General features: G+C 41.8%; 1 protein-coding gene across 1 annotated transcript in view; it reads left to right on the forward strand.

Moving 5' to 3' along the window:
• The window catches only part of LOC140305485 (B-cell lymphoma/leukemia 11A-like), a 32,693-nt gene that overhangs the window by 1,106 nt on the left and 5,449 nt on the right, over positions 1-26,138 (forward strand). The window contains exon 2 of the mRNA XM_072384377.1: positions 1,906-2,298. Within this exon, the coding sequence (XP_072240478.1) occupies positions 1,906-2,298 (393 nt within the window). The remainder of the gene's footprint in view (positions 1-1,905; positions 2,299-26,138) is intronic.

Below are 26,138 nucleotides of genomic sequence, written 5' to 3' on the forward strand. Positions count from 1 at the left end.
CGCAGGAATTGATTTAGACTTTAAAGCAGCTTTTACGCACAATAGAAAAAAAATGTACATGTGCAGAAGAATTGTTTCCCCCAAATCGGCAAATGACAGCAGGACGCCAGCAAATGCTTTATCAATGCACTCGGCGCGTCAGTGAACGCGGAGACATCTCCAAATATTCATATTGTTTTAATGCCGCCTAAATTGATGGTGCAGATTAAGAGCCAGCATATTTATTTTGGCCTTAATAAGGCTATCATTGCTATAAACGTGTCTCTGGGTGCTGTTCAAATTTCCGTCGAAACCAATTATAATCTCGCAACACAAACTCCCTCATTTATTGGATAATTGTCAGAAGTATTGCCAGTGGGGGGCGCACTTTGATTATAGTCCTATTGGCCACTTTTGAGCACGAACTTGATCCACTCTGTCCTTGTGCTGCTTAACCAAGCGCATGTTGAGGATCGTTTTAGCAGAAATAAGTGATTGCATATTTGATGTTCCCTGTGATGTTTTTTCCCCTTCGAGAAAAAAAACAATATATATATATATATATATATATATTGTATATTCAGTATATTAAAAGACGGTTCAGAAAAAGCTTTTAAAAGTCTGCTTTCATGGAAAAACAGGAAAACAAATGCCCTTCTAATGTTATTTTGGGCTTTGATGCCTACTTTAGTATATTGGTTATGTTTGTTTACACTCATATTACAAATTTGGACAGAAAAATACCGCATTATCATAATGCATAATTTTCTTTTGGGGCTAATTATGAGCTGTCATAAAGCTAATGGACACTAGTTCCTGTTAGTATGGACAGAACAAGAGTGCTTGATCCATGCATATTTTCTCTAAATTTATTTGAAAATGAATTAAAAAAAATGTTATTTCAGGTAATGAGTGGAATGAAACCATCTATCCACTGTTATTACAGCAGAGATTCATGTTCATCTACGATGGTAAATGAAGAGAGGCCGAATTATTTTCCTGATTGTGAAACAGACGTGCTTCAGTAGTCTAGTGGGATGGGCTGGCTTAAACTACCTAAAATTCTGGCAGAGTAAGATGTCTGAAAAAAGAATTATATTTTAGTTTTCAAAGTGATTCACATCACTTTTGCTTTGGCATCAAAATGAGATTATTTGGTTTGAAGAAAATCTTTCCAACTAAGCCAACCTCACACATCTCGCCTGTGTCCATTGCATAAACTGGTTAAGATAAGCTCTGGTAAAATAGGAGCGCATACCTTCATCTTTAATGCAGTTGAACATACAAGTAACAGGGCCTATCTTGCATAGTCCCACACCACCTTCTCATCTGACCTGATGCAGAATTAAAGGTTGTACCAGCGGCAAGAATTCATCACATCTTATCTCAACACCCCAGTTGGGGTGCCCAATGTCGTTTACCATGTGGTGAGATTACTTCTTTTAAAATGCTCCCTCTCTCCTCTCGTCTCTCCTCTCTTCTCTCTCTGTTGGTACTTCAGGGACCTACTCCACATCCAACCCCTCAATGTCTAACCTTGGTTCACGAGATCCCAGCACTTTTAACGAAATGGGGTCCAATCATCTTGAACTCAAATTAGAATCTATTTTTTGATTCTCAGAGGTGTTAGGTTCATTAAAAAAGCGAGATTGGCAGCACAATAAAGAGGGTCAAGCAACTTAATCGTTTGACTGCTGCCTGCAAGCTGAACATGTCAGTCCTTATCGAAGCTGTCTGTGTGCTCTCGTTCTCTCTTCTTTTTTTTCCTAAAAATGTTGTAGACACACTTTAAAACTTGACCTTATTCTTGTAGACATCTGTAATGATATGTTGTAGCAGTGTGAGTCTCAATGATTATTCTTTCACAAAACTGCTGCTTCTCACCGACCATTATATTAATTCTCTCTCTTTTGTCTGCTCATCCAGCTGAGCCGCTCTCAGGTGTTTTACCGGAAGAAGACTCTCAGGACTCTCCCAGGCTGGGAGTGGCTCAGGGCGAGCCCCTGAAAGGGGACCAGGACCTGCTTACCTGCGGCCAGTGCCACTCCCGCTTTCCCCTGGCAGACATTCTACTGTTCATTGAACACAAACGGAGGCAGTGCCATGGTAGCCTCTGTGTGGACAAACCTCTGGACAGGCCTCCATCCTCCCCACTTGCCTCACCCCTCTCTACGACCTCCTCACACTCGCGAACCCAACATCAGCACCCTAGGAGGGGACGTCAACCTGTGGAGGTGGCTGTTCAGGTGTCGCCGCAGGACGAGGATTGTTTATCTGCGCCCTTGCAAGGAATAATCCCCAAGCAGGAGAATGTCACAGGTAAACACAATGGGTGCTTAAAATGGCTGCCATGCAAGAGAGTACTGATGAGCAGGGAGAAAGAAGTGTTCAGCGAGGCTTTAAGATCTAAAGGTGTGGAGTGGGTCAGTTTTCTTAGGTTCAAAGAGAGTTTATTTCACAGGAAAGCAGGTACTCCTTGAGATGTACTTGGTTTGCCTCTGATACTAGAGATGTATCCAATCTGCATAACCAGGGTGTGAAATATCTGCTGCCCCATTTAGGAGCTGCAAATTTCCCTCAGCTGAGTCATGAACCCAAATGAAGAACAGCCCTCTTGAAAATGATTGTGAGAAACGGAAACATTTGCAGACAGTAAAAAAGACACACAGATAGATGAAAAGACAGACTGAAAAAGAAAGAGACAGAGAGAAAAAAGATGACTTTCTTTTTGTTTGTCCTGCATCACAGATGTGCTCAGATCCTGTTGACTTCAAATTCTCTCTTATGTGGTGTTTAGAGATGTATCTCTATCCCTCACTGGCTTATTACACTGTCATACAGTATCTCTTCTACCCTCAAATATGCGCCTTTAAAGACTTACTCTGATGCTAAAATTAAAAAGCGATACAGAAGAATGTAATTATCTATGAGCGAAGAAGTGTTTATTTGAGGAACTCTACAGCCACTAATTGTCAGTGTTTTTCTTGATTTGAGTAATTAAGGACTTCTTAAGATGGCTAGTTGGTTTGTTGGCTGTCCACGGGGGCTAAATGAGGCTGCAGTGAAAACATGAGTCGCTGCGCAAACAAGCATGAGTCCCTTATGACTGGTTTTATAGAGCAGGCTTTGATTTTGACCAGCCCATTTGAATGTTTGTTCTTTTCCTTTAAACGAGCTGATAGCAGGTGCCAGATTGTGCTGATTGTCTGGGCAGTTGTGATTTAATTTAAAGCCAATTCAAGCTAAACACAGACAAAATTCAATAATTTTCACTACTGTGCTGTGTTACTCAGTGCTGCAGCTTTGGATTTGTATCGTACTACTGTTTTTTTGTTTGTTGGTTAGTTAACCCCCCTGTGAACAGAATGATTGCTGTTCATTATTGTACAGTTTGTTGAGTATAATTGTATACATGCACTTGTGGTTATATATGCACACATCCTCGAACACATGCACACATACACATCTGACATGCCTCTTGGCCTTGTCAGCTGTTCAAACATGCTTTTCTTTGCTAATTTATATCATCATGCAGTGGAGTTCACATGATATCATAAGGTCACTGGCATAGTGAGCAAAGCTTTATTTATAGGCCTTATGTCTCTGGACCTTGTGTTATAGCAGTCAGAATTTGTTTGGGTTAGAGATGAATAGATTAATTAGGCTGTATATTGAAATATCAAGTCATCTGATTTTGTTGCTGTCCCAATATAATATTTGTTGTCAGCAATTTGCAGATCAGAAAATAAATAAACCTGATTTTGGGGTCAAACAGAAGATGCAGCCTCTATGCAGCATAGACACCACATTACTCTCATGTGCGTCGCAAGCAACTACCCCCCCCCCCAACACCTCTTTTTTCTGCATCCCAGATTGATGGATCCAGACTGGCAGTGCCAGTGAGCCACCCCATGCTCCATATGCTAGCTGCCATGTTCTTTTACCCTGCTCAGTTAGAGGCTGACACCGAGCTGAGGCATCTCAATACATACTGTCCCCACACTTGCTTCATTCCCAGGTCATTCCAAGGGAGTATATTATATGTTGCAGTCCTGAACTTGAAAGTGGCCCCTCCACTGCCCACCCCCCTTCCTGAACTATCATTTGACACAGATGGATTTCCATACGTACAGCAGTTTATAAAAGCAAAGGCTGGGACTAGGTTAAGGAAAGATTCTGCTGGACTAGAGGGGGCTGACACCCAGGATGGTTGAACTTGAAGGTGGGGGAGATGGGGGAGGGATGAGGGGGCAGTCTGTAATACATCCGGAGATGGAGATGAAGCTCTGCCTTTCGGTCTGTCTAAGGGACAGCTGAGGCCGTCTGGGAGCCTCATGACTGCAGCTGGGGTTGGGGTCTGCTGTCTGGAGCTGTGGGCCGTTAGGAGAGGGCAGAGCAGCCTGCGTCCCGTCATTTGCATGATAAACAATTTAAGATATGCATAGAGACATGGAAGCTTGTCTGCAGATTATGGATGGCCCAGAAAAAAAGCAGATGATGTTTCTCAGCCCATTATCAGTATTAGATAAGCATACTGGTGGCCAAATGTGATTGTTATCAGTACAGAAAACTGTTTGGTCTTCCTATATTGAGTAATTGGAGCAATATGCCATTCTTTGTTATGATTTGGTTGTACAACACTACTGTATATAGGATTCTGCATGTTCTTCGTACCATAATTCGATCAAATCTTCAAATAATTTGTCTTTGCTGGATTGTATAAATGTATCTCCATATTTTTTGCTTGTATTATCACATAATTTTGGCTCTCTACTTATCCATTTCAACATTAACACCTTTTACATTCTCACCAGCATAGCCACATGTGTTAATGAGGCCATTGTAGCTGTGCAACTCGACCACCATCTCACACCTCTGCTTCTTTCCAGAGCACTGCCTCTATTGTAACTTGGACTCTGAATCGATACTGAGTCAATTATGGCAGCCACCTTTCCCCTTTTTTCCTCTATGAGGAGGAAAACATCCTAACAACGGAGCAATATTTCTTGTAACACCTCTCTGTGGCTGCACTGTGTTTTCCTGCAGAAGCTCGCCTGTCCTGTTTTCTCCCTGTGTGTTGTTGAGACAAAGGTGTTTAGCAGGCTCTGTGTTGGCACTTTGCCACGTTTCTCCACCCCCCACTTCCCTACGCACATACATGTATACACTGGGTATCTATCTGGGTATCTATCATGCGGAACCAGGGGGGCTGGGCTGAGGTGAGCATGTGTGTTAGTTGTGGGATGGATGGGCTCCTTGGTGTTGATATCTTGTCTAGCGTCCAGCATGCATGTGTGTGTGCAGTCATATGGGGCATTGTCCAAGTTTATATGCAGTGCCTTTGTTTCAGTGATCACTTAAATTGATACTAAAAAGGCACAGATGTGTGCCGCTGTAATTATTAGACACCGGCTAATACTTTAACATAAGCACTCCATTGTCTGCAAAAACTGACTCTAATTTGATTGTACTGTCGCTTTGGGCTCTGATAAAATCAGTCCTATTTTTGGCAGGAGGCTCCGCTAAGTTGTAATAAAGGTGAACAGGAATGGTTTTAAGGATGAATTTTTCATAGAGGACATTTTTGTATTCTGAAGCCAAGCCAAGCTCCAAACACCCACAAATGTTGTCGAAGGAGATTTAACAGCCTTTGTTGATGGATTAAATGTTAGTGGCATTGACTGCATTCAAGACCTGAAGACTAGTGGATGCTCACATCTCGAGTGCGGATGTGGTGTTAATGCATGTCTATATATGCACATTTATGTGTTTGTATGAGTGTGATTTTGAGCACTTAAATGGTTTATAGCTTTGTGTTAATGTGTGTGTCAGTGAGAAACGGACAGAAACATATGCTTGGTGCTGTTTGTTAAATCTTTACTACTCTGGGTCTGCAGGCTGAACATGAAAGAGTCTTTGACTTGGCAAGCCTCGCCTGAGGACACCCCTCTTTGGACTATGCCAGGCCAAACTTGGCACACACCGGTGGGCCTGAAAGACAGGCTTGACTTAAACATGTGTGGGTGTAACAGCGAGTCAGCGTAGGTGTATCTGTTTTGTGAGTTCATGAGGCAAAACGTACGGTGAGGTGACGGCTACGTGTGTGTGACAGACAGCAGGAGTGTATGTGTGTACTTATGGGTAGTAGAGTGTGTGCGTGTGTGTTTGCAAATGTGAGTACTGTCCTCAGGGGCTCCTGGCTTGGGCTTCCTGTGTCTCTGTTTGTCTTCTAACAACCCCAGCATTACAGCCTCAGGCCATTCAGGTGGAGGCTAGTTGAAGTATGCACACAAACACAGACCCACACAAACACAAACAAGCACACAACTGCACAAAAAGAGGCCCATTTAAACACACGCACACACCAAAAACCTTTTTTTTTTTTTAGCACAACCATGAACCCTTCTCCTTGACAGTTACGTATATACACACATGGTATAAACTCTCTACTGTGAACCTGTGTTTTGTCTGGAATAATGTATTGTGAGAGAGGACCCATGATGTGTTGTGAGTTGATTAGCTCTGTCAGAAACATATGATCCTCATTTTAGCACCCCTCATCCATTCCCTCGCTATCCCTAACTCATACTCTCCTCTCGCATCGCTCCAGTGGTTTCCCTCAGGGAACTGGACACTGAAAGTTTTGGCTACATTAGCGTGTCTGCACCTCTTAATGGCTTCCAACATCCACTCTAGAGCTAATTTTCACTGCAGATTTTCTGATTTGGCCACAGATTGAGTCGAACATGCATACAACGTCTCTTTCTTTCCCCTTTACCTACTGTCAGACCAAGCTATACGACAGAAACAACCTTGTTTGTCCACTGCCACATCACGCTAGATGAAAAAGCATCCTCAGAAATCAGTGTCTCTTGCCGCTGTCCTGTCAATAGCATGGCAGGCAGTCGCATCTTTGGGTCAGAGGTCGTCTGACAGCGTCAGGGCCTGTCACGCCAGCCGCCGGCTTCCCCACCTGCAGGTTAATGACTTTATTTTTAGACAGAACAGAAACGGAGTAAAAAAAAGTGGCTTTGATACAGCTGCAGCTCAGGAAGTGACAGATCAGAGCAGAGAGGACAGACATGATATTTTAAGAAGTAGGCAGGTTAGTTTTGGGTGAGAATGAGAACAAATTTTGACGAGGCAGTTTTCTTTTTGATGGTTTCTAAAACAATCCACTTTTGTCATAAACTTGTAAATCATTTGATCATTTAGTTTCTTTAAAAGTTGATGTCACATTTTTTCTAACCTGTATCAATATTGAGAATGTCATCTTAATCCTTGGTATTGCTGTTGTGACTGTTGTGTTTAACTCTGCAGTGCTGTATCACAGATGCTTTGTCTTTCTGACACCCACAGAGATAATGCTAAGGCCACGCGAGAGCCACAGGGACGAGGGCATCATTTTTGTCTGAATCCGCTGATCCTGTCACTATCAGCCTCTTCAGTATTTCCACCCTCTATGTAGGATTTGGCCTGCCAAAATCATGTGTCATTCTGTGTGAGTCTATTTGTACCATTTGTATACCATTTGTACCATTTGAGGGTAGGTGGTCAACTGCAGCTGTGTCTCACCTGCCTTATCTCAACCAGAAAGATACAGGACAGAGGGGGCCCCTATGTGTGACGTTACACTTGTTAAAACTCCCATCCCTTTTCGTGTGTGCATGTGTGGGTCTGTGCAAGTCTATGGGTGTTTTACCAAGTACACGCAAAGGATGTCTGCTGTTGCAATTTTTCATAAATGTATACTAACAGGAAGCTTTATCCCTCCAGGGTTTTCAAAACCCTCATCGTCTTGTAATGGTTCAAGTTAAGCGTTCATTTGATCTTAAATTCAAATCCCACATCTTTTAAACATTGATCAAAAGATAATGACGTTCATTCATTTTTGAGTATTAATTTATTAAATCACTTCTGGCTGTAAGATGGTATTGGTGCAATGTAGTTTGCTTTACACAAAAGCATGCAGTCACAAGCTGGCACAAAAACAAAACTGGCAGGGATACTGACAGTGATCACTTATGCACGGATGCATGCATGCACACACATACTCACACCTCCACTCCATCCCCCATACCAAACTGACCCCCAGCCCTCATTCCACACATACACACACTCATACATGCACACTCCTGTCCCAGGCACCCTTTACTTTTGCAGTCTGAATCTCACTGATAACATGCTGGCGCCCTCATTTAAATTTGAAGCGCTTCTTTAATCTTCAAAGGCCTGATTGCTTTATGAATATGCATGGACTGAGCTGACTCTCAGTTCATTACCTTGTTGTAAATTCTAATGACCATTAGGGCCCCGTGCAGTAATTGCCAATTGTTTTGCATTTTTGATTAGCCCATTACCGGAGCACATTCTGAACATGTCTGCCCTGCCTGCCTGCCTGCCAGGCCACGGCAAGAAGGGAAGGGAGGGAGGGAGAGCGTGCAAGGAAAGCCTGTGTGATGTGTAGTGAAAAACTGTGTAGGCTGTGTTAATTTTGAGCATTGGCTCAAAATGTAGTTTTGGATTGAAAGTGGAATGAACAAGAATGGGTGTAAAAAATGCAACACAATGAATGTAGACCTGGATGTTCTTTAAACAAGCTCTTTCCAAGTTGTTTCTGCTTGAGCTTGAGTGCAAGACCATGTACCTGGCTGCAATTATGTCAGCATGTGTATTTGTTGACTCTGTGTGGGCATGTCTGCCTGACTGTATGTACATATCCAAGTTTGCGTGCAGTTCTGTTATTTGGATGGGATAGACGGAGCGGAGAGTTTCTGCTAGAGCATCCAAATGCACGCAGTGTCTGGGACTTATGAAAGATTGATGGTTCCTAGCAGAATGGCATTGCCCTGCTACAACTTGATAACATCTAATGGATTATTTAGAGCTCTAAAACCTGCAGCCTGGTCCCCCTCTCAAGCAGCCTGGAGATGACAGCATCTGCTGGGGTTTTGGGGCGGATGTTGTGGCTGTTTGTTGGAGTGATATGGGAGGACAGAGGTAGGAATTAAACAGAGAGTAAAGAGGGAGGGTGACAAATAAAAAATGTCTGATGACTATGATGTCATGATGTGAGTGCCAAGAGAGAGCTTAATGCAACAGTCCTTATCAGTGTGATCAGTGGAAGCATGTGCTGTTGTTGTCTCTTCATGCAAAATACTGTGGAAATTCACCTGGTCAAAATTAATATCTACTAAGCACAGGTATACTGAAAATAAAGTAACAGAAGCAATTAGTTAAATTAATTATTTTATCTTGACATGAATGGTTGTTATTCCACTTCTTCCAGCATGTTTCTTTACAACCAACTTGAGTTTGAACACACAAAACTGAAAACTCCACCCATAAATGTTGTAGGATCATTATATGAACAGGAATTCCCTCTTTCTGTTTTCTTTCTCTCTCTTGCGTACCACTCATAATCTCCACAGAGTTTACACACAGCTTTGAGGTCCTCTGTCAGTCTCTTATTCCCAGACCATTAAGCTATCGTTGACAGTTGGTTAATCGTCCCACAGTTTGACTTGAGGGGAATGAGTGAGGGGTCAGCAGAGTCTGTCTCCTTGGTGGGGAGGTTTACATGTACATGCTGTTTCTTGCTCTGTAGTGTTCTTTCATGTTGAGAGATTGTCTCTTTTAGGGGTGGGGGGTTCATCTTTCTTTGCTGTGGTCTTAGAGGGGCCAGGAGGGAAAGAGAGACACAATGAAGAAATTGTCCAGCTCCGGATCAGCTAGTGCAAGCAGCTAGTTAGAGTTTGTGGGCTGGTTGGCTGTTCTGTGTCCAGCCTTTGGGTGTTCATACTCACACATAAAGACTGCGAGACAGACATAGAAGCAGCACCAGAGCCTACTATGGCCAAAGGAGTCTCAGGCAGACAGCATGATAGATGGCTTTGTTAAAGGGTCCCAGGGTGTCCCCTGAACTTGAAGCACTCTGTTTATCTTGAATAGGAGAAGCACAGGGCGTTGGGGGGCAGTAAGGAGGAGGAGAAGAAGAGGGAGAAAGGGAATGATATAGCTTTCAGGGGATGGAAGAGAAAGGGAGTGGAGGAAGAGGGAGAGTGTGGGCCTGTATCTGAGCAGGCCTGGGTGGGGGTTGGGGAGGTTAAGGGGGGGTCGTGAGCAGGCACGGCTGCTGGAGAGACAGTGAGGAGGGAAAGAGGGGGATGGGGCAACTCTCCTAGTAGCTGTCCATTAACAGATGAACTTGGCAATGATCCAGGCCTCAAAGGTCTTGGGAGACAGGCACACACACACACACACACACACATGCATGCTTCCTTGGTACCTGCTGACTATAGATGGAATGCCACCATGGTTCCTTTTTGTCCAGAGGCGAGAGAGGACACGTCTCTGGTTCACCTATGTCAGAACCAGTTTAGACTGGTTAGTCAGCCAGGCCGAAAGAGGCTGATGGACAGGCCTTGTTGCCTGGCCTTCCTCTCACTCTCCTCTCCCTTCAGCTCTCTTCCTCTCGTTCTCCTCCTCTGTTTTCCAGGCTTTAGTGTAGGAAACAGAGAGAACCTCTAACCTGAGGGCACAGGACAATGCAGAGGAGAGAAGAAAGAAGCAAGAGAGCGTGGGAACAAAGTGAGAGACCAATGGATCTGGTCGTAAACAGGGTGGGAAGAGTGTTCGGTTGTTGTTGGTGCTGTACTCTTGATGGGGCAACATGAGCTTAGCACCACTGCGGCTATTGTGTACTGAAAACATTACAGCAAACATGAGAGTGGTGAAAACTGGGGGAAAGAATTTGATATGGAAGACTGTTGTGCTGTGTGGGCAAGAACCCTTTTATTTGTGTCAGTTCTACATGTAACAATATCTCTGATAGTGCATTTTCATTCGTTTCAGGAATGAGAATCTTCAGTGTGAATTCATAATTATAACTTAGATGTGTCCTTTAAGTTTTTAGAGAAGGTTGTTTGCTATTAGAATTCATATGCTTTTTGTTTACACACCATGCCTCAACATGGCAGTTCACAGAGCTCTGTCAAGTAAATCTAATCCTTGTTTTGGACTATTGCATTCTTAATTTAATTTCTTTACACAATTGACTTGATGATTAAAGTTTCGAACAAGCATGTGGTCACAATATCAAAGTGAAAAATGTAGAGTAATGTGACAACAAAAATTCGATCATAACTAAAGCTCAAGTGACTTTTCAGTGAGACTTCAGTGAGTCAGTCTGTCACTTCCCTTTTCTATGCTCCTGTTTTCCTCCTTTTCTGTTATTTTTTTGATGATGACAAAAATACACAAGATAAAGAGTTAAAAGTTCAAGTACAATTCATCATGTATCAAATATCTTTATTTCAAATTTTTTTTTATTCTTAAAAATTTGGAATAGATTCACAAACTCAAATGCCTGATGTGTGTAGAAATAATTTTAAATTTGTATGAAATGTGTGTTGTTTAACCTGAGGACATTGGACAGATGTTATGACGTCTTGTGTCAATGGATGAAGGGAGTCTTTATGTATGAATTAAATGCATGCTGCGGGGCAAACATGGATAATGTATGTTTGAGTGTATGTGCGTGCAAGTGCTTGTGCGCGTCACCATGTAAATGCATGCAATCCTATTTGCATGTATTTCACACATGCCCAGATTAGTTTATTATTTGTAGAGAAGGTTTTTCTTTTTATCTTCCCACTTTTCTTACAGCCTTCCAGTTCCTGCTCTTTTTCTGAGAAATGTGTGTTTTCTTTTCCAAAACACTTGTCTGGCTGTTTTGGTTCAGAGGCCAACTAAATATCTTGCTTCTGTGCTTATGTGTGTGTGTGCATGAGACGATGGCTGTTTTTATAATGCCCCCCTACTAATTTGCATATGTATATGTGCAGATTGTATGAGAAGAGCTCTCACACTTAGAGCAGTTGGATGTGAAGGGTGATGGGTGCTGTTGGAAGGGTTGTGTGTATGGTTTATATGTGTGTGCTTGTATTAAAGGGGGAGCTTGTTGGCGCTTTCACTCCCACCCCTAGACAAAGCCGGCCACTACTCCCAGATGGCAGTCTGCTCTCTCCGGCCATGTGTCTGGTGTATAAGTGTGTTTGTGTGTGTGTGTGTGTATGTCATGGACAGAGGCCGATACAAAGACAAGAGAGAGTGACGGAAAAATTTACAAGTGAGAGTTGAGTGCATGAGATTCAGGCAGATGATGCTTCTAGATACACATAAATGTCTATACATACACATGGACAAATAGAGTGTGAGACTTTATGGACTTTCAAACCGTCCTTCGGATGGCTACACATGATATGACTAAAAGCAGTCCACTATGGTCCTCCACTTTGTGCCTTACTCTGAATGCATTAGAATACATCATTCAGGACAGATGGACAGAGGAGTGAGAGGTGGACAAAAAAGACAAATGTGTGGATAGAAGGTTGGACTGACAAAGGGATAAAGGGTAGAGATTGAAGTCCTAAGATAGTGACTGGCTACTCTTTGTTTTAGTAAAGATGACCCAGAGATGCCTGTGGACGTCTGGCTAATGAGGTCAGCTTTAAAGAGCATGCATCAGGATTATGTTTACTCCAACTGTCAGCCGGACACTGAGACATGAATGTCAAGGCTGGGACTGAGTGAATAGAGCATGGCATAACATTTTGCTTTATGATAAGTTTGTGCAAAGAGATTTGGAGAAGTATCTTTCTCTCTGACTTTGTGTTGTTGACTATGAAGTGTCTCTGATATATCAGGTGAGCTTGGGGAATAGCTCTAAAACTGTAAAGGTCTAGGTATTCTAAATGAAATCCAGCCTAAGGGTTCTATCTAAATCCTGGTGTCATCCCTGGGGGTGTATATGTTAAAACAAGCCCGCAGCTGTGTTAAGAGGGGGCTATCTATCGTTTGGACAGACTCCAGCGTCTCTGACCTTGATGTTTGTTTTCCTTGTTTCCCCAGACATAAACAAGGCTCTCGCATCCAGAGACACAGACAGACAGGAAGTTATCCTCTCTGATTTTTTTCTTCTGCATCTGGCAGAACACGGTGTAGACGTATTAGATTTGAAAATTCATTGTGTGCACTAGAACAAAGTCAGGTTGACATAGATGGTGTGTGAATTTTTCAGTGTGCGTTTCCTCACCTACAAACCACCCTTTCTGGCTGTTCTCTTCTCTAATACCTGTCAGACTGGTTCTCCCTCCCTTTCATTAAAGCAAAGCCCTTCTCCTTTTTCTTGACCAGGTAGTATTTTGTTATCACACAAGAAACCAGACTCCCTTATGACAACCCTTTACCCCATAGTTCAAAGTGCCAAGATAACTATTCTCTATTTATACCTTTATTGAGGCAAGCTCCTCTCTGCCAGTGAGCGGTCTGGCAGGGAGTGCTTTCCATGCTGGACATGCCCTGTTCTCCCCAGGCTCTGGTACTGCAGTGGTCTGCCAAGTTCCAGGGCCAGATTGCCTGTAATAGGCCTGCCATTTCCCTCTCATCATCTGTCAGCACTCTGGATCCAACTGCAGGGTCCAAAGAGGGCTACCACTCTCCAATTAAAAAGGTTAATTTGCCCTCGTGCATCCCCCCCTCACCCCCCACTGCTTTCCATGTCTTCATTAGCACTCATTTGTGTCTGTGTTGCTTTCCCTTGAATTTGCTTGCTTTCTTTCCAACATTAGTTGCATTTAGTAAACATTTTTTTAAATGGATGAGGTAAAGGTGAATGTCCATTTGTATTTTTTTTGAGCCAGCATCTTTATTAAATTAATTTCAGTGGTTTCAAACAGCTATTTCATAGCCTTGGCCAAGCAATTCACATTGCAATCAACACTTTTTGCTGTCACTTTTTGCTACTTTTTAATGTCACTTGGATTAAAATGACCAGTGTTGTTAGAAGAAGCAGAATATTAAAGGAGTAGTTTGATATATTGAAAAAAGGTGAATTTGTTCTTTTACCAAGTTATATGAGAATATTGAAACTACTGTATTCGTATTACAAGAAGTGGAAACAGACTCCCTATGCAAGTCCTGTCATCACTGGAAGCAGAGACTGAATGAAGTCAAAGCACTTGGTTATGAAATGATAACATAACACTCTTTAAAAATACACTGTAACCTTTTACTCTACTTCTATGTGTTAAACAACATAAAATGTGCTAATCATTGAGCTTTAGGTGTGCTGATTTTTTTCCTTTTTATGTAAATTGCTTCCTCATTTCACCTAAATTACCAGAGTTATAAGAACCTACAGGTTCCTGCAGTGTTAAAGCATCTTTATTACAGATTGTCAAGGTGGTATCACTAAGCCATGAGGTAGAACTCACAGATCCTACATGCTCTCCAAACCCTGTGATATGTAGAAAATGCCTCAAACTTTCCTCAACAAGTAAAGTAAAAACGTGTCAGGCACATGGTAGACATTACTATAAATCTATGAATTGTGTGAATTTGACAGTGAGAAGAAACACCTGCCTGTCATGCAAGACAAAGACAACTTTTTCCATTTATGTAGCTATACTTCATCACATAATGTTGTCAGTTTCTTAAGCTGAAGCCAGTCCAGAGTGGAAGAGCAGTGTGCAAGTGAGACCTACTCCAGAGGGATATAAAGTCACAAGCTTACTCTTGTCATCTGTGATACATGCCATTCAAACAGACGGAGAAAGGATTTTGACCAGCCGGGTTGTTATAAGCCCCGCCTGATATTTCTCTTCGTGGTCCTCTGGTCTTTTCCTGTATTCTCTCAGTTTCCTTATTCTCTCCATAAATTCTTTCCCACCCCTTCCATCTTTTATCTAAGAAGTTGAAGAAAAGAGGCCCCTTGCACCCTCTAGTCCTCCTCCTCTTCTTTTTGCCTGAGCCTCAACAGTTGTATTAGTGAGCAACATGCCTCCTCACCCCTAACCCTCCCTTCAGTTTGTCTCAATTCAATGTTTGTGGATGCATGTGGACATGTTGCCTTGTGAACCCAAAGATCAGGAAGGAAATTGCGCCTAACCGCTGCCTGTGCTGCTGCTTTCTGTCAGTTAGTCCTGCCCCAAAGCTTCATCTCCTTGTCAGGCTAACATAGCTAAATGATATGTGTTGTTGTACTTTGGGATATCTGGATATTCAGGAGCAGGATACTGAGTGGGCAGTTTAGATGAAGAATTTTTTAAAATCTCATTCTTACAGTTAAAAAAGAGTTTGTTTAATTATGATTTTTGTCCTTTAGAAACTTGAGATCAGCTTATAGCCTTCAGTGTTTGGTAAAAGTTGTTGAGTATCCTTTGTCCAGTGTTTGCAGGTTAGAAGCTTTGTTCTCACAAAGCACACTTAAGGATGATTCAGATCCACAGGAAAGGATCACAATTGTATGTTGAATCTATGGAACTGGACTTAGATTTTTTTTGATTATGGATCAGTAATATATGTTTAAACAAGGTAAATTGGGATTGAACAAGGATTGAATTCCAATTAATCACACAAGCATTTAAGAATGACAAGAAGTTATTACAAATTAGCTCAAAATATAGGCCCAGTCGTATAGTCTTTTGTTGCTAGTTCAGCTGTAGCAGCTAGATATTCATCTGCTCTTTACAAAAGGGGCACACTATATGAAATTGGGGTTTACTCGTGGTGGTTTAAGTGATTAACATAAGCTAATGACTTGGAAGGATGAACAGGAGGTGAGGATAAAAGGGGGAGAGATGGAGGGAAGAAGAAGAACGTTGTCTGGCTTCCTCACACACTATTACGGACCTGCTCAAGGACTGGGAGAGCAGGCCAGTTTCCCATGCACCGGCAACACCAGCAAGCTCTCTGTGGCTACACAAAATGTCGGCCTGTATGGGTATGGATAGAGGTATTATGAGTGTTATTTTGCCTTGGTTATATGAGCATGGTGCTCTTAGTCTCCCTGGTTTGAGTGGCTGATAGACACTTGAGTTTCTGCAGCAGATTAAATGAAATTTTAGCAGCTTTTTCTTAGGGCCAGGCCATAAAACTGCACAAAGGAAGCAGCTGCCACTAATGTAATCTAGAATGGAATAGTGCAGTGTAAAGCTGTCCACCACTCTTTTGTTTTTACCTTCTTCTCCTCTTCACAGCTTTCAGTGCCATTCTTGACACACCCTTCAGCTTCACTATTTTATCGTCACATACAATCAGGTGAAAAAGAAAGTACACACACTTTAATTCTAAGGTTTCACTTATTAGGATTAAAAAAACTAGTAAAAAACATCAGGTCCTTACTTGGTTTTAGAATTACATAAATACAACATTAGATGAATAACACATAACAAATGGTATTATTATTTATTTTATTAAAACTAAGCCAAAAGCATTGTTTGAAGCACTTAGTTGAGCTCATTATTCAGTAGCTTGTGGAATCACTTTTAGCATCAATAATGTGAAGTAGTTGTTTTTTGAATAATGTTATCCATCTCTCATATCGTTGTTTGGAAATGTTCTTAGTCTGACCAGAAATGTTGAAATGTGAGCATATATCTACATGTCTAATATATAGTAGTTTCATAATCCATACTTCAAAATTGTTAGATGACAGCATTATTTTGGGTAACTGTTTTGTTCAAGGGTAGCAACTCATCATGTGACAGAATTGCGACCAGTGAGTACAAAACTTGATACTGTATACTTTTTTAACCATAGCATTGTGTTTATTAATCTTTGTACATTAATTCTAATCCTTAGGATGTACTTTTATCTCCTAACTATACCATTAGCGGCTGAAAGTAAAGTAGAAAAATAGGCAATTGGGAAATAGAAAAGCAAACAGACTGAGGAAAAGGTTGTGAGGGACAAGATTTGAACCACCAATGTCTCCCTTGAAGGTTGGTGACTTAGTGCCACCCACTGCCGCAACATTAGCTTCCACCAGAAAATGTGATTTTTTTTCCTAGTCGAGAGTGCTACAGCTCAATTTTTTGCAATCTAACATGAGATTACATTAGTTTATAACCCCTCCCAGGTTGATGGGCAGCAACAATTGCTTCCCAAACATCAGATCGTTGCTGATGTTTTTCCTCATTGGCATTGCTTTCATATAACCTAAATGCTTCAGCTTACAAAACTGCCAAAACTTCTGCTTTTGCAGAGGTGCTCACTCTTGCTCGTGAATTAATTAAGTACATTTGATAAGCCGCATCTGGCTGCTACTTACCCTCTTAATTCCTGGAACTAGTTAGGGTGTACTTAGTTTTTCCACACACTACTTCTGCATTATAGATTATTTTTTGTTCAATAAATGATGGCACTGTGTGATATGTCATGTGTTGTTGTTAATCTGAGGTTGTATTTACCTAATTTTAAGACCTATAAAGAACCAGCAGTTGTTTTTTTTAATGATGTCCTGAAACCTTAGAATTGAAAGTGTGTAGTTCCTTTTTCACATGTAATATCCTTTGTCTTTAACAGCTATTGATTGCTGTTCTCATTAGATATCACTCTGTGTATAATATAGGTGATAGAACATGAGAGGAGAATTAAAGGGAATATGTTTTAAAAGGAAACACATTTTTTATGTCCTTATTTATCAATACAATAATGTCAAAGGTACAAAAGATGGCTGGTGGATCATCTCCAAAACATTCATAGGCCTCCGAGGATTTTCTGTTGGCTTGAACCATATCAGCTGGACATGTATAGAGTGAGCACATCGGACCTTTACGTTTTGACCTTGTGCAAACAGAGTTCATTTCTCGGAATGCAACACAAGCAGTCCAATGGGGTCACTGGCCCTGCGACCCCTGTGTGAGTCATGGGTTGTCAGCCCCTCTCAGAATGACAGGGTGAATCTTGAGAACCTGAGTTCATGTTGGCAGGGAGTAGAGTTACATTCCTGTCAGTACTGTGATTGTTAAAGTGAGAGGAGGAAAAAGAGAGTGGGCAAGAGTAGATGTTGAAGAAAGATGTTTTTTAGTGGTTTGGAGGTGACATTTGCATGACTGTAGCAAAACTGTAGCGTAGTGTCAAAAACATCTGGCACATAAATCTCAGCTGGTGCGGCACAGTGCTGCATGAAAAAAACCAGCTCTACCCATCCTCTGATCAACCATTAATTCAAAATTCCAGTACATTTGAAGATAGACTAGAATCACAGTTTGAGGCATTTGTTAAACTGTAGAGTTCCATATGTTTCAGTGAGTATAAATGCAAGTATTTGCATTATGCCTGCCAATTAGCTTTGTGTTTGTCGGTGAGTGTGTGTGTAAATGTGTCTTGTCATTGCCTGTTGTGGAATGTCTGAGTTCATGGCTCCTTTTTTGTGCAGAAAAGATGGCTTGGAGGTAGACTCATCCTGTTTTTAAACCATCCAGCCAGTCAGTCAATGTGTTCATGTGTGTCATGTCCTGCAGCTGTCTGTGAATAAATCCTTCTGTCACCAAAGGCACTCAGACTTTCTTCACATGTTATGTTCATCAACTATTTTTTAGGTCTAAAAGCTCATTTTGGCATTTCTATGAGGTGTGTATTTGCTATGTCTAAAAAGCCAGATTGTTTCTTGTTTGCTGAGGTTTTTACCATATTGAGTCGATCTCATCATCGACTCAATATTTCTCTTGTTAGGTCTGGTTACCTTTGGTTTTTATTTAGACCCTTTTTAAAAACTGAGATCAATTCATTGCACATATACATGCATGCACCACACATGTGCACACACCAACACCACACGTGCATACTTAAACCTGATGACCCATTAGAAATAGCCCTTGTCCCCTTTTGCCACCCTCATTTTTTGCCCCTCTGCTTTGCCCCCCCCCCCCCCCCCCCCCCCCCCCCACACCTTAGGGTAGGTCGCTATAACCCTCCTTATAAACGCAGAGATCTATAGGAGCGCCAGACAGATTTTTGGCATGGCTGTGCAGGTAGCATTCCAGCACGGTTTGAGTTCTTAGGGCCCTAGCCTTGTTAAAAATCTGATTTATGCACTACAGCTGGGCACAAAGGAACCTACAGGTTGGATACTTTAATTAATATCACACTCACTACTGCTTAGACTGATGCATGTTCCTGCCATACTTCCTGGGAGATTAAGCTTAAGGATCCATATGCTGTGTTGGATGCAGCTGTAAAGACACTGGCAAAAGTGTTAAGCGTGATTCCAAATGATTTCTGCAAGCAACTATAGTGCCACAAAGTTAAACATTTCATTGATAAAAGGTAGCTTTTCCCTCCTGTTGGATGACAGCAGAAGGGAGGATAGAATTCTTGTTGTTGGCTTTATGAGTTTCAGTCTTGTCTCCTATTGTCCAGCGATTTACCAACTGCTGCTTCACTGCTATGGAAGTTGATCAGACCACATGTCTTCAATTAGTAGGGAGGAATCTGGTACGGCAAGTCTCGAATATGAAGAATTGTGTGGAGTGTGGCCTGCCGTTGCCAAGCATATGGTCCATCCATTTTACAGACTGTTATTGATGGTAAATGTACATTTACTGGCTGCCCTCAACAGGTTTTAAACAGTACAGTCTTCTCTCTTGCACATGCAATATAGTTTTGTAGCGTTGTGAAACAGAAGTCTACTCTGTATTGTCTCATCTGAAAGTAACTTGTTTTATTTTGCAACTAGTTTTTGAGGCATTTATCTACAACAGCATGTAACATAGTTTCAACTTTATAATAGAATAGTTCTAACAATATCATTTTCAAATTTTAGCTGGGAGCAGAAGACGGAAATGCATGTAGGTCACTTAGGCTGTCTGACCACTTCCTTGTCCGATGTCTCATCCGACTTCTGTCAGAATGTCTTGAAGGGGCTGGAAGAGGCCTTAACAGGAGGCCATTTTGCAATTTTAATCGAGATTTGGCCCAGCACAGTTTTCTCCTTAATTAATTAAATATGGGTCAGGGCATGGAGGATTGGATGAATGGATGGTGATGGGTTGTGGCACTGAAGCCTCACTGTTTTTGGCCATGACACTTTTTCGAAAATTGCTCTGAACTTATGACTGAGTCACTCTCTGACTTCTACCATCTCTGTTTCCAGAGAAAAGGGATTTCTGAGCTGCATTTGACCCTAAGACACCCCTTGATCTAAAGAGTGGCTATTGATGCTTCTTAACCACTCGACCATCGTGTGCACAGTCACACACACCAGATGGGACGCGTGTTAAACCCTCAGTCTCCACAGCTCCGGGCCTCAGGACACTTTAACACTGGCCCTCTTGTTTTAAAGTGCCATGTCCCTCCACAACGCCTTGAGGCTCCTATGCATAACGAGCTGCTATGGTTGGCCCGAGCTCACATGCCCTGGTCTTCTCACCCTGAGGTGGTGGGATAGGGTGAAAAATAACTGTGTGTTTAAAACAGCCCTTGTTCACTGGTATCTATGTGATGACCATGCTTGAAAGCTTCTGGGGCAACTGCGAGTGTTCAGGAACAAACAGCTCAGGTCAACATTAGTTCTAATTTTGTATCTTTTTTTAACACTTCACCTTAGCACCAGCAAAAGGAAATATGGTATTTTATCAGTGACCTACTGTATGTAAGCCCATTATATACACCCTTAGACTACTTAGATAATGATGATTGTGTTTCTGTAGCTCATCCCATACATTTCCCTTTGCCCGTGACTCTGTATTTCTCTGTAAGTGTTATCTGTAGTGACAGAGCACCTTATCCCTGTTAGGAAGTAAAAGAAGGCTTGTACACACTGGTCAAATGGATGGATTTTTAGAGCTGTGCAGCACTAAATAGATGATGGAGAAGATGAGACAAGTATTGTAACACATGTTTATGGACAAGTTTGTGTGTGCTGTTGACCAATGCTATGGATGTAATAGAAAGAGATGAGGGAGAAACTGTGTTCGTGTATATTTGGGTCGGTATGTGAGAAAGAGCCACTTTAACCCATCTCTCAGAGCTGTCATCAGAGCGTGTTCAGAAAAATAGCATGATGGAAGGAGTTGTAATGGAGAAGCATGCAGGCTACGTGGGAGACAGAGAGCAGGAGGGAGGGACTTGTCTTTCCTCAGATCAGACAGAATCCAGAGGTGTTGGTTTGTATGTAAATGTCGGTGCTTCCATTAGCCCAGAGATACTCTAATGATGGGTCTATGCCCGTTGATCAGGTGATCAGTCTCAAACCCTCACTAACTCTTTCCCTTAAACTTCTCTTCGGTCTCACTTTGTTTATTTGTTTCCTTTCTTTTAACACTTTCTCAGTTATTCAACAACATGGGCTCAATAGTGCTTAATTTTTTGCCTTCGATTTTTGTTTAACCCCTTTATTTTAATTTGTTTTTTATGGCCCAACAATAGTAAATAGTTTGAACACTGAATAGTGTTTTGAACCTTTTCTTCTGATTAGTTAGTGTTTTCCCTAAACATAAAATGAATAAAATCTTTCCTTTTAGGAAACTTTTGGGTTTTGGGTGTCCTAGTGAAGGTACAATTAGGAATCTTTAAGTAAAACAGTTCATTTTCAATTTCTAATGCTGTTCACCTTCCAGATGGTAAATTTAGTTGTTCTCCATGGAAATAAATCAAGTACATAAAATAAAAAGTACAACATGTATTTTACAGAATTACAGTAGGAAATAAGATAGAATAAAGTAGCAATAAGGATAAAACTATTGTTCAGTTTTTTGCATTTTTTTCTTCCTATACAAAGACTTTGCATAGCATCGTGATGCAAATTGTACTGAAATGAAAGAGCAGTAAAACATTATTCATGTTAACCTGACAGCTTGCAGTTCCTGTTATGTCATTTCAAAATGAATTCCACCTATCCTCTTCATATTTTTGTTAGTTCCTCATTTTGCTCAGGGAAGCTGCTCTTGATCAGAGCAGAGCACCTATTTCAGATCTTAGTAGTCCTTTTCTGTGTGGTGTTTTAAAAAAAAAAATGTTTGTCCATCTCCATGCATGTCAAGGAGGAGGAAAGAGGAGAGGTCAGATACAGGGCCCTGTATGCTTCGATGAAGCCGAATCGCATTCTGGCAAATGGTATGCAGGCTCATAACGCGCTCCACTCATCCAATAGCCAGGGACGAAACAGTTTTGACAGTGTCGAATGCCCTGCCCTGGGGGCCTTATCATCCTTCGTCGCTTGCTGGCCTGCCTCCCCTGTTTCTCTTCTCCTGATGCTATCAGTCTGGAGATTTATGCAGAAATGTGCAGCTTGTCGACCTCCCTGGTCCCGCTCCATCCTTTCTGAGGGGACGGTCGCCTGTCATAAGCTGAGCTGTGCAAAGATAGTGAAGCCCAGGCTGCTGGCCTCATGTCGTATGGAGGCTATCTTGTCATAGCATTTTAAACCAGGATGACGCACTTATGTGAAAGTTGTAGGCTATATTTTCATTGCAAAAGAGCTAAAATTGTTCATGTGTTTTATTCTATTCTGCTGTTTTCCGTTTATTCAAATAAAATTGGACTATAATCTTTATTTGCATATTTTACATTGTTCTCCTCCCCTTGAGCTGCAAGTTATTGAGACATATCTTTTCTTTGACAGAACACTTTTCACATTTCCCCTCTGAAGTGCTCAGAGACTTCTCGCCCATCTGGGATATTGCCCGAGTCCAAAAATACTCCTGCTTGATTAAGTCTTCTTATGTACCTGGATATGTGTGCTTAAAGTGACACTTGGCAGTTTGCGGTTTCTTTGATTCCACTCCTTTATTTAATTCCTTGTCCACTGAGCATTGGCTTTTGTTGATGGTGGTTTGATCCTGTGAAGCGGATCCCAATAAGTAAATAATATCTGTGGCTGCTTACATAAGCGATCGTCCATTTAATTAGACTGGTTAAGCTTAGAGGCCCAGAGGTCTTTTCACTGTACCATTAGAGCTAGTATGAGAAACAATAGAGTGTGGCCTCCCACTATCACTGGTAAGCAGAGAGCAAATAATGATCTGCATCAGAGACACGGCTGGCTCAGCTTATTATAAGGCCTGCTGGACCTGAGCCGCACCCAAGCACGAAGCTGTCCAGCTGGGTTTAGTCATGATGGATAAATGAATAAATAGAATGATAGATGGAGAAAGCGTGTTGGACGGATGGATAGAAGGGTGGGTACATGGTCAGTTCAAACAAAGTTCAGCCGAGATAAGATCAAAGGCAGTAAGGTCATGCAGGGAAACAGACAGTGTTGGGAGATGCTAATTTCAAAATGATGGTGGCAAGTGCTTTTACATACACATTTCCAAACACACACTCACATGTGTGGATACATTTATTGAAATCATCATGCTGTCATGTTTGGTAACGGTAGGGTATCTATGACCATAAAAGAGATGCTTGCTTATGCACATGTTTATGAAAAACGTACACACTCATTATTTTATTCTCTGTACATTTGCTGAGTGGGTGCCATCCCTCTATAATGGTTTCTTAGTGGATCTGAGAAACTTGGTCCCATGCTCATTCTTATCAGCTTTCAGGAGAAGGAGACTGGGAAAGGTAAGGTAAGAAGAGTAAAAGTCTGATTGGAGACAGAACCACAGCCAGCAGAGTACTTTATATTGGGCACAGGCCCTCAAAAACCACCGAACATCTTTATCTTGAGATCTGCTTTCCCCTTTTTGCTTGTCCATGCCAGCCAAGCTTCCCAAGTCTACTGCACCTGCCATTTACTATCCCAGCTTTTTGATTTTTTTTCTCTCCAACTCTTTCTGTGTCTCTCTTATTTTTCTTTTTCTCTTTTTGTGAATTATTTCATGGCCAGTGGTCAGCTTCCCCCAACAGTATGAAGTGTCACTCCAACACCAGCCAGCGTTGGCTGGTTTTCTGTTTCGTAAACTGTATTTCCTGCATCCGGCTTTATCTCAAGAACAAGTGTCGGTCAAACAAGTCTTTTGTCTGCGTCCAGTTGCTCAGCATGCCACAACAAGCTTGGCCCAGGACAAAGAAGTCAATGAATAGGCCTGGGTGTGTGACAGAAATCACAGATAAACAGACAGGGATATTGATGTAAGGAGGAAGGTCAAGGCCAGCCAGTATTTTATTTGGCATTTTCAGAAATAGGAACAGAAGCACATACAGAGAAAGCAGCTTAGAGATGATGAGACATTCTAATTCCCTCAAAAGCTGTTGATAAATAATTATTTCTCTAGCTTACATTGTTGGTTTCCATCCTACTTAAGCTGAAAGTCATTTACATGAGAACGTATAGAAGCAGGACACTAAAAAAGTGCTCTTATATGAGTCACTGCTACTCCCCCCCATCTTTTCCCTCAAGTTCTTCTCTCCTACTTCACCCTGCACCCCTGTCCAATCCCTGACTGTGAATACCCTAATGACATAAACAGAGTAGTAATCACATTAACGGCAGTTACGGCTGAGGCACTCTTAAGAGGCACTGTATTGACAACCCTCCATCTTCCCAAAGCACTCACTCCAACACCTATAAACACTTATGAATATTGGCAAAGACCTGCTATTAGCATAATCACCTTTCAGGTGTGTGTGAGTGCTCCCTCAAGCCATGGCAACTGATAACTTTTGGAAATGGCCGTGACTTGTTGTGTCCCCCGTGTCTTGTGCCTCTGTTCCTTCTTCCTCCTCCTCCTTCTTATTTTGGAAGACCTATAAGCTAATCCTGTTAGCTCTTTCCTCCATTAGCTAAATGACCAATATCAGTGAAAGCTGCGTGGTCGCACAGGACTGCTTGAGCCCTCTCTCAGGGTTGGTCAAGGACAAAACAAAAAATAGAGGTCAAGTCAAGTGTGCCAACTTCTGAATGAATGGCTAGAAAGTTTGAGGGAGTACTTCTTTAGGTGGTGACAGTTTTCTTCACCAGGGCAAAATAGTTTTCTTGTTGTCTCTTGCTTTGTTTTTTTGTGTTTGTGGACATGTTTTGGTTGATGGTATAAAGGGGAATGTGATGATTGATTTTTATTGGGCATGTGTGTGGTGATGAAGGGACTAGGTTTGAGGGTTGGGTCACTAACAATAAAGCAATCTACATGAGCAAAGTTTATGCTTAAGTCACCTAGACTGTGTATTGCTTTGTCTGGTCAGCACTGTTGTCTGAGTGTGAGGTTTTTTAATCAGCTATTTGAATTGACATAATTTATTTTCTGCCCTTGCATCACTTGGCTTGATGCTTCTTACATGAGCCTGAGATCATATTCTCTGCCCGATGGCAATGCAGTGTCCATTACCAACACCATAATCACCATCTCCTGCTTTGTGTTGCAATACACTGAAATGACTTCAAAAGACTTGTTAAGCCCCATATTCTCATCCATAGACCATTCTATGTCTCTCCTCTACAGTTCTTTATTATATATTTCTCTTTTGTTATTTTACTTCTTCGCTTATTTCCCCACTCTTTCGGTTTTCCTTTCTACTTTCTGTCCTCCCTCGTGCAAAGTCCCATCTTTCAGCCCCTGCCATGAAATGGCAGCTAAGGGTTTGTCAGTGTGGTTTTTCCTCTCTGCTGATCCTATTTCAAAGGGACCTGAAGATCCAGCATTAGCCCCAGCTCTCCTGCTCTCCAGCCCTAACTTGCCACAGACTTTAAGTTACTAGAAGGGGAGAAACAGACTGGGAGAGTGGGAGCTCTTTTATTCCATTAGAGGACAGACTCGTTTGTAAGATCATCCGTCCTCCCTCGCACATTTCTGTGCTCTTTGTATTGAAAAAAGAAAAAAAAACATCAAACGCCTTGTCAAAATGTCTTTTATCCTTTTGAATAACTGTCCTTCCATTCCTTTGAGGACAGCTATTAAGGACAATAGTGGGCTTATTTTGATATCTTCTTAGCCATTGTTGTGAATCTGGGCATGCGTTGATCTAGCTTGCTGATGCCCATCAATGTGTCCACTGCCTGGATGCGGATAACAGTTATTATAACTGCTTATGGTATGAGAATGGTTTGTCAAATGTCCCGAGATGGACGAATGACTGCATCGTTCAAGATATACTGGTTCTGACACATAAAAAATGGATTTACTACAGTCTTTGAAGTGTTTTGTTATTGCTATTGTGTCCTTCAGAAATGTTGTGGGTTGTCATTAGGAATGTCCCCTTCACGCCACACTTCTTTCCCTCCTTTACCCCTACCTCCTTCCCTCACTTTCAGGATTCCTCAATGCTTTCCTCTGATAGACATGACACTCAAACACACAAAACCACACCCACATCTTCCTCTTTTGTCCTTCACAGTAACAGAAAAAGTGTATCTATTTTCCTCAGGCATATGCACTCTCTGCTTACACATTAGGCCAGAGTGGAGGAAGTATGTATTGGCTGCAAATCAA

The sequence above is a fragment of the Leuresthes tenuis genome, unplaced genomic scaffold (genome assembly GCF_036924035.1).
Source record: "Leuresthes tenuis unplaced genomic scaffold, fLeuTen1.0.hap1 SCAF_4, whole genome shotgun sequence".
Classification (NCBI taxonomy): Eukaryota; Metazoa; Chordata; class Actinopteri; order Atheriniformes; family Atherinopsidae; genus Leuresthes; species Leuresthes tenuis.